General features: G+C 43.8%; 1 protein-coding gene across 4 annotated transcripts in view; it reads left to right on the top strand.

The window, feature by feature from the left end:
• Positions 1 to 2,505: 2,505 nt before the first annotated feature.
• Positions 2,506 to 9,482, top strand: part of ZNF529 (zinc finger protein 529) — a 31,273-nt gene continuing 24,296 nt past the window's right edge. The window contains exons 1-2 of one of the 4 annotated variants that reach the window (XM_017887324.1): positions 2,506 to 2,647; positions 3,883 to 3,942. In XM_017887324.1, the coding sequence (XP_017742813.1) occupies positions 3,929 to 3,942 (14 nt within the window). In that variant the 5' untranslated portion in view covers positions 2,506 to 2,647; positions 3,883 to 3,928. Of the gene's footprint in view, positions 2,648 to 2,769; positions 3,148 to 3,882; positions 3,943 to 9,482 lie in introns of those variants that run through there. The other 3 variants (XM_017887322.1, XM_017887323.1, XM_017887321.1) reach the window with 3 other exon arrangements.

The following is a 9,482-nucleotide window of genomic DNA, read 5'->3' on the forward strand; positions in this document are numbered from 1 at the left end:
TCAGATATCCTGGGGGAAAGACTATTTCAGAAAGGAGAGAAGAAACATTCTCAGCCATAGCTTTTATAATTTGCAGAAAAAGACCCTTGCTGTTTTGGATTCTTTTTTGAAAATGTGAACAACACAGAGAGAAGGGAGGCAAAAGAAGCCACATGAGGCTGGGTGTGGTGGCTCACGCCTGTAATCCCAGCACTTTGGAGTCTGAGGTGGGCGGATTAAGAGGTCAGCAGTTGGAGACCAGCCTGGCCAACATGGTGAAACCCTGTCTCTACTAAAAATACAAAAATTAGGCGTGGTGGCGAGCGCCTGTAATCCCAGCTGCTCGGGAGGCTGAGGCAGGATAATCGCTTGAACCCGGGAGGCGGAGGTTGCAGTTAGCAGAGATGACACCATTGCCCTCCCACTGGGTGACAGAGTGAGACTCCGTCTCAAAAAAAGAAAAGAAAAACAAAAAAAACATGTGAAACCTCTTACTTTAGAGTTTCTACAACTTGGTTAAACCTGCCTAGTTAACTAATAAACATTTACTATTAAAAATCAATCATTATGCTAGATAGTAACTATTTAGTAATACAGGTTGGGAAGTAGAGAAGAAAGTAATTACACTGTATAGGCTCCAGACAGTTAAAGAAAATTTTTCTTTTAAATGAAGTTTGAAATTTGATTTTCCAGTAAGCATTTTAATCAGAAAATGACTATTTAATAAATTACTCAGCAAGGCTACCTTGTGATTTTGTAGTATTTCAAGACTTTTACTTGGCTTAGAGTGATTAGGAGGGCATTAATCCACTCCGCAATTTCATCCGGCAGGGGCCCCAAGCAGGGGGTGGGGGGTTGTGGTGTGTTGGGAGGGAACGCTCAATCTATATAACTGTTGAAAGTGGTAGGGATGAAAGTATTTTTCTTCTGTGCTACATATGGAGTCCTCCTCATTTCAACATATTGGATTTAGTTTGTATGATGTTTCCAGTTATTGCAACCCTGTCATCTAGAAATTATAATTTTACCTCTTAGTTTCCAATGCTTATGCTATTTTACTTATTAGAAACTATCATAATTCTGCAAGCAAAATGACATACACCACACACACAGAGTTCTTCAGTCATTAACATCACTTACATAGTGATCCATTTTCAGTTATCATGGAATGTACACACAAAACCATGATAAACAATTAGTACAGACACATTGTTTCCTGTGATCTCACCTACTCCACTAAGCCACAATCCTATGGACCCTACATGACATTCACAACCCTGTTGAGCCCATCTCATAATTCCATACGAACATAGCAAAGCAAACTCAGAAACTACTTATTCCAGTTACACAATCTCACACACAAATCACAACTAATTATTCTAAACGGCTTATCAGCTTCTTGGAAAGTTAAATGTAAACTTACCAATTACCCAGCAACTTTTCTTCTAAATATCTGCCCAGGAGAAATGGAAAAGTGCCAGCTTTATTCATAATGTATAAAACCTGCCAAATGTTCAACAACAGAAAAATGACTACACAAATTGTGGTCTATTTGCACAATGTAGTGCTGTTCAGAAAAAGAAAACTGAACTACACATGAAATCTCGCAGACATTAGGGTAAACTAAAGGAGAAACATGGAATTCCGGAACTGACAGTTACAGTGACACAAATCAGAACTATGGCTGTCTCTGCTTTGAAACTGACTGCAAAGGACACCAGCAAACTTTCCGGTGCTGCTAGTGTTGTAAACCAAAAATAAAATCCTAAGCACCCTCAGACCATCTGAATGGACTCCTCCTCTTGGCCAGGGCATTCCTAACCTGAAAAACTACTAGTAAAGTCATGATAGAAAGGAGGGGGAGGGGCTGGTCGGACATGCCTCATTATACCCTCCTCCATTTTGGAATTACTGATAAAAAAAGACCCCAAGTCTGAAAAGAAACATTTACACTCTTTTCTGTGTGAAGCCTGCTACCTGCTATCCTAAGTCTTACGTCAATGACTCTCAACCCATTGTCAATCAAATAATCTTTGAATCTATCTATGACCTGGAAAGGCCACCCACCTTCCAGTTGTCCCGCCTTTTTGGAGGGAATCAATATACATTTTACATGTATTTTACCGGTGTCTCATATTGCCCTAAAAGGTATAAAACCACATAAATCCCGACCACCCTGGGCACAGATTCTCAAGATGTTCTGAAGGCTGTGCCACCGGCCATTGGTCCCTCATATTTAGCTCAAAATAAGTCTCTTCAAATACTTTAGAGTTTGAGTCTTTTCGTCAACAGTGTAAAACACGCACTAGGGCGGACACACACACACTGAGCCTCCGCTACCTGCCAGATTCCATTCCGAGGCTTTCTCATAGTGCAAAACGGACAAAAACTCCAAGTCACCCTCCGGTTCACGACCACGGATCACATCCTGAGGCCCCCCCATTTAGAAGTCACAGTAGAGCAAAACCTCGCCCGACTCAGGCTCCGAGTTCTCCGTTCGACCCTCCCAGGCCTAAAGCCGGTACCCGCTTCAGGGCCTTCCCAGCCCGGCCCTCCAGTTTCTTCTTCGGCCTCCCTTAGCTTGGGGTCCAGGTTTTCTCCTCGGCTGTACAGCCGGTCCGCGACTCCCTTCACCCTCCGCAGCCCGGGCTTCCGGTTCTTTCCAGAGGTGGGCAGGGGCCACCTAGACTTCCGCAGGCCCCCACCTCCCTCACGGTCACCCTCGCCCCAACTTCCTGTTCCTCATTCTGCCCTCCCAGCCTGGGTTCTCGGTTACTGCCTCGACCTCACCTTGCCACCGGGGACCACCAACCGCCTCTTCCGCTCCGGGAGGACGCGCGGCCGCAGCCTCCGCCGAGGGCAAGGGTCTACGCACCCGGAAACTCCAGAAGTCTGTGGCCTGGTGTGGCCCCTGCGGCCAACGGGCTCGGCTTGAGCTTCAGGGCGCTTTCGTTGTTGGACTACGTTTCCCACAGGCCCTAGGGCCGCGGATGAACTTTGACCTTTGCATCTCTTTCCGGTGTTTTGGTTATTGAGTTAAGCCTGACTCGGGCCAGGCTGCGGGAGGAGCTTGCGGTGAAGTGTCCCCGCGCTGCCAGGCGAGGTCAGTCCACGTGGAGCCGGGAGCCTCAGGCCTCTGTACGCGGGAGCTGCGGACGATGGTTGCTGGTGCTGTTGCTTGTTATGGCGTCATTGTGGTGTGTGTGTGTATGTGTGTGTGTGTGTGTGACGAGACCCTAGTGTGTTCCGTGGGTGCTCTTTGATCGGGCTCATAGGACGGTGAGTAGGGGCGGGGCCTATCGTGTGACCCTGGTCTATAGTAACGTGATCGTGTGACAACACTGTTGTGACTGACCAACTATAAGTATGAACGGGGTAGAGGCTTTTTTTTTTTTCTTGAGCCTGTAGGAGTTTGTTTTGGGTAAAACGTCATTTTTCCGACTCTGGGATGTTTGTGATGTAATCTCTTCGTGAGGTCTTACACACACACACGCATATAGATAGATTAGACAGATATGTAGAAGATAGATAGATGATAGATAGATGATAGATAGATAGATACGATAGATAAATGAAGTTTCCTGGGAAAGGGGAAGGCATAGGTGTAGTATTCATTCCTGGGATAACTCCTCTTGCATGAATTTAGAGGCCATTTATACATTAAAGAACTACAGTATGTCCTGAGCTGTGTCCCCTGGAAACTGCTGTGAACTTAAAGAGTACACCTCTAGGCCTTGGTCGTACCTTTTTCTCGGATACAGGGCGGAGTCGACAATATTCTAGTTTCCCTCTTCGATCTGGGTGTGTTTGTTGTGTGTGATGGGCTTTTCTGGTGGTGAACAGTGTGTTCTTATTTAACCAGTCCAGGATGTCATGTGTCCTTTCTCCCTCTTGGTTATGTAGTTCTGCAAGTGAAGGCCCCCTGAAGTGGAAGACAGCATTGGTACTAATGGCCAGCTCAAGGTTAGTTTATTTTTTTGTTCATTTACCTGTCCCTTGGCCTTCCCTTCCCATTTAACAACAAGACCGTAGAGATGGGTCCCCTTGTCCTCCAGTGACTTTCCAAATGCCCATTTCCTTTTCATTGAATATTCACATACCGATTATGTGAATTGAAATCATTCAATTCCCCCATGTGCTTCTTTTTTTCCAAAGGATTCCTTTTTTTTTTTTTTTTTTTGAGACGGAGTCTTGCTCTGCTGCCCAGGCTGGAGTGCAGTGGCCGGCTCTCAGCTCACTGCAAGCTCCGCCTCCCGGGTTCACGCCATTCTCCTGTCTCAGCCTCCCGAGTAGCTGGGACTACAGGCGCCCGCCTCGTCACCCGGCTAGTTTTTTGTATTTTTTAGTAGAGACGGGGTTTCACCGTATTAGCCAGGATGGTCTCGATCTCCTGACCTCGTGATCCGCCCGTCTCGGCCTCCCAAAGTGCTGGGATTACAGGCTTGAGCCACCGCGCCCGGCCTCCAAAGGATTCTTATGGTATAGAAATACAACTCCGGGAGGAGAAGTTAAAACATTTTTTTAGAATGTAATTTGTTAAGGAGGAGATGAGTGATTAAGTAGAATAGCACACTAGATACCTTTGATCTTATTTATAGACTTGATTTGCAAACAAATCAAGATAGGAGATGGTCGGTATTAATCAGTAAGTGACAAAGTTGGCTTTGGAGACATCTAGGAGTGGGAATATGATAGGAGTTTTGTGCAGAGAAGGCTATGTCAACAAGGGCAGGGAGTTTTTCCAGAACATTCATGAGGGGATTTAAGTGGTGACAACCAAATCTTGTTTGAGATTTGGCAGTGTTACTGATTCAGACAACATATTGCTGTAGATGGTGAGAGGCAGCCTGATACAGTGGTGTTTGAGTCTAAAGCAGCACAGTCTAATACTAATATAATATAAAGCCACTTAGGTAATTTAAAAATTTCCATTAGACAGTTGTTGTTGTTTTTTTTTTTTTTGAGACAGAATTTCACTCTTGTTGCCCAGGCTGGAGTACAATGGTACGATCTCAGCTCACTGCAACCTCTGCCTCCCAGGTTCAAGTGATTCTCTTGCCTCAGCCTCCCAAGTAGCTGGGATTACAGGCGCTCGCCACCATGCCTGGCTAATTTTGTATTTTAGTAGAGACGGGGTTTCATCATGTTGGCCAGGCTGGTCGCAAACTCCTGACCTCAGGTGATCCACCCACCTCAGCCTCCCAAAGTGTTAGGATTACAGGTGTGAGCCACTGTGCCCAGCTTTAAACACATTTTAAAAAGGAAAAGAAACAGTTGAAGTTAATTTTGGCAATGTATTTTATTTAAAGCAATATATCCAAAATATTATTTCAACATATAATGATATGGATACACTGAAGGACTTTACACTGATATCTTTATACCAAGTTTTCAAAATCTGGTGTATGTTTTATTGTTATTGCATGTGTCAATTTGGATGCTAAATTTTCAGTGTTTACGGTGAATTATAGTCCTACCAACACAATAAAGTTGCGTTTAATAGAAAAACATTTATATTGCTTTTGTATTTACATTTAAATTAATTAAAATTAAATGTAATCCTGTGTTAATTAGCTTTAGGAAAAGAGAAAAAAAATTAAAATTCAGTTATATGTTCACACTGCATTTCAAAGGGGTTAATAGTTACTCATTTTTCCAGTTTACAGTTTCTTGGTATAGAATGTAGACAATAATTATATCAGTGCTTTAGGGTCTTTGTGAAGCCTGGATACATTAATATGGACATAACCCTAGAGAATTTAATAAAGGCATGGCACTTTAAATCCTTATCTGCAAGGGAAGAAAAAGCTGGTTTGTGAAGATTCTTAGTATTCCCCATACATTTTCTGTAAATCAAGAACAATGAAAATATAAAGTTAACTTTGATGGGCACTTGAAATGAATTTTTTAAAAGCCAGATTTGCAAATGTTCTATTAACTTAAAGCAATTTGACTCTTAGGTTCGATGATTTGCTAGAAGGACTCACAGAACTTAGAAAAGCTGTTATGCTCATGGTTATTGCTCATTACAATGAAAAGGTGCACATTAAAATCAGCAAAGGGAAAAGTTGCATAGGGCAAAAGATCGGGAGAAACCAGATGCAGCCTTCCAGTGCAGTTGCACGGGCAGCACCTGATTCTCCCAACAACAATGTGCAAATACAGATGTAAAGCATGGCCAACCAAGGAAGTTCTCCTAAGCCATGGTTTCCAGAGTTTTTTGTTTTGCTTTGTTTTCTCGTGGTCTCGTCAGTTTTTTTGTTTTTTGTTTTTTTTTCTGAGATAGGGTCTCGCTCTCCCGCCCAGGCTGAAATGCAGTAGTGTGGTCACACCTCACCATAGCCTCTACTTCCCGGCCTCAAGGGATCCTCCCACCTCAGTCTCCTGAGTAGCTGGGACTACAGGCACACACCACGACACCTGGCTAATTTTTGCGTTGTTTGTATAGATGGAGTTTTGCCATGTTGCCCAAGCTGCTCTTGAACTCTTGGGCTGAAGTGATCCCCCTGCCTCTGCCTCCCAAAGTGTTGGAATTACAGGTGTAAGCCACTGCCCTGGCCTGTGTCTGGGGTTTTTATTGAGGATCAGTCGTGTGGGCATGAAGGTTCTATGCACTGACCTTAGCTACTTAGTCAAGCCTATCCAGAAGTCAGATTGGTACATGTATTTATCATAAACCACATTGTTACAAAAGCTATCTGGCATGGGTAAGACCTCAGATATACATAGACTCTCTTATCAGGCAGGATACTCTAACTGCTCAGAGATTATCTCCCAGGAGCTGGTCAAGGACTATTCTTTGGAATGTACAGGGTTTGAGCACTCTAAACCAATTCTTCTTCTTCTTCTTTTTTTTTTTTTTTGCAACAGAGTCTTGCCCTTTCACCCAGGCTGGAGTGCAGTTGTGTGATCTCGGCTCACTGCAACTCTGCCTCCCAGGCTCAAGCAATTCTCATGCCTCAGCCTCCCGAGATGCTGGGACTACAGCTGTGTACCACCACACCCAGCAATTTTTTTTTTTTTTTTTTTTTTCAGTAGAGACAGGGTTTCACTATGTTGGCCAGGCTAGTCTGGAACTCCTGGCCTCATGTTATCTGCCCACCTCAGCCTCCCTAAGTGCTGGGATTATGGGCATAAACCACTGTACCCAGCCAGTTTTTTAAAAAATAATTTATTTCTCTTTGTTGATAGGTCATTTTCCTGATTTCCTTTTTAGTTCTTTTTCAGTTTTCCTTTAGTTCTATAAGCATATTTAAGACAGCTTTTACAAAGTCTTTTTCTAGTTAGTCCAATGCTTTTGTTTCTTCAAAGGTAATTTATTTTGCTCCTTTGATGGGACCCTGTTTTCCTGTGTCTTTGTATGCCTTGCAGTCTTTTGTTGAAAATTGGGCATTTGGGCCGGGTGCGGTGGCTCAAGCCTGTAATCCCAGCACTTTGGGAGGCCCAGATGGGCGGATCACGAGGTCAGGAGATCGAGACCATCCTGGCTAACACGTTGAAACCCCATCTCTACTAAAAAAAATACAAAAAACGAGCCAGGCGACGTGGCAGGCGCCTGTAGTCCCAGCTACTCGGGAGGCTGAGGCAGGAGAATGGCGTAAGCCCGGGAGGCGGAGCTTGCAGTGAGCTGAGATCCGGCCACTGCACTCCAGCCTGGGCGACAGAGCCAGACTCCGTCTCAAAAAAAAAAAAAAAAAGAAAAAAAATTGGGCATTTGAAGAAACTGCTACTTCTAATTTTTGCAGACCGTTAGAGAAGATCTTCACTAATTAGGGCCTTGGGATCATCTCAGGGTGAAAGTCTAAAGTCTTATGTTTTTCCGGGGTCTGTAGCATGCCTGTGCTTGCACCTATGTATGTGCTTTTACCAGTTTCCCCAATATGCATAACTGCTTTCAAATGCCTTAATTTCCATAGGGTCTCATCCTTGCTTTTTAGGTCCTTGATGTTACATTATATTTTCCCACCAGTAATCGTTTGCTCCAAGTATCCACAGGTGTCCAGGCAATTAAAATATCATTGAGTTTTGCATATTGATCTTATATCCTGCAGTGCTGCTGCACTTATTTCTAGTTTTAATAGTGTTTTAGCTTTGATGCACCACAGTACCCACTGTCCTTTGTGGCTTTTACCTGCCTGAGATCTGAGCTGTGCAGCTTTTTACATGTCAAAACTCAAAAGTCAGAGTGGCTCACGCCTGTAATCCCAGCACTTTGGGAGGCCGAGGCAGATGGATCACTTGAGGTCAGGAGTTCGAGCCCAGCCTGGCCAACATAGTGAAACCCCGTCTCTATTAAAAATACAAAAATTTGCCAGATGTGGTGGCAGGCGCCTATAATCCCAGCTGCACAGGAGGCTGAGGCAGGAGAATTGCTTGAATCCAGGAGGAGGAGGTTGCAGTAAGCCGAGATCACGCCACTGCACTCCAGCCTAGATGACAGAGCGAGACTCCGTCTCAAAAAAAAATCAGACAAAAGAGAAACCAGTACCTCAGTACCTCAAGGAGCCCGCAGACAGATTGGCATGTTCCAAATAAGCTCTGCTTTGTTCCTTCTGGCCTGAAGCGGGGAAATGGGAACTGGGCTGCTTCTTCCAGGCTGCACTAGAGATGGAATAAGGGCACCAGTAACATCATCAACAAAGTCACTACCATTTTGAAGTAGCTTTCTCTTGACTGGGAATTTGTTTGATAGTTACAGTCTTTGAGTGATTTCCAGACCTTTACAAAGATATTTTAGCTAGTCTCTAGTTGTTTTTTAAATGTTTCAATAGAAAATAGGGAATTGAAGCTTCCTCAACTGCCATCTTGCTGATGTTATTCTCATGGTTCTGTTATTATTTTCCTGATGTCTAATGATTTTGAGCATCTTTCCATGTGCTTGTTGGCCATTTGTTCATCTTTTATGAAGAAATGTCTACTGAAATCTTTTGCCAGTTTTTAACTTGGGCTGTTTGTCTTTTTGTTGGGCTGAGTTGTAGGAGTTTTATGTATTCTGGATGTTAAATGCTTATGAGATATATGATTTGCAAATATTTTCTACATTGTGCAGGCTGTCTTATCAGTTTCTTCTATAATGATTTTTTGATGCATAGAAGCTTTTAGTTTTGATAAATCCTAATTTATCAAATTTTCTTTTTGCTGCTTGTGCTTTTGGTGTCATCATTTAAGAATCCATTGCCAAATATAGGCCAGATGCGGTGGCTCAGACTGTAATCCCAGCACTTTGGGAGGCAGAGGTGGGTGGATCACTTGAGGTCAGGAGTTTGAGACCAGCCTGGCCTGCATGGTGAAACCCCGTCTTCTATTAAAAATACAACAAATTAGCCAGGCATGGTGGCAGGTACCTGTAATCCCAGCTACTCAGGAGGCTGAGGCAGGAGAATCACTTGAACCTGGGAGGTGGAGGTTACGGTGAGCCGAAATGGCGCCACTGCACCCCAGTCTGGGTGACAGAGTGAGACTCCATCTCAAAAAAAAAAAAAAAAAAAACCCATTCCCAAAAA

Source organism: Rhinopithecus bieti, unplaced genomic scaffold (genome assembly GCF_001698545.2).
Source record: "Rhinopithecus bieti isolate Rb0 unplaced genomic scaffold, ASM169854v2 scaffold_17677, whole genome shotgun sequence".
NCBI classification, from domain to species: Eukaryota; Metazoa; Chordata; class Mammalia; order Primates; family Cercopithecidae; genus Rhinopithecus; species Rhinopithecus bieti.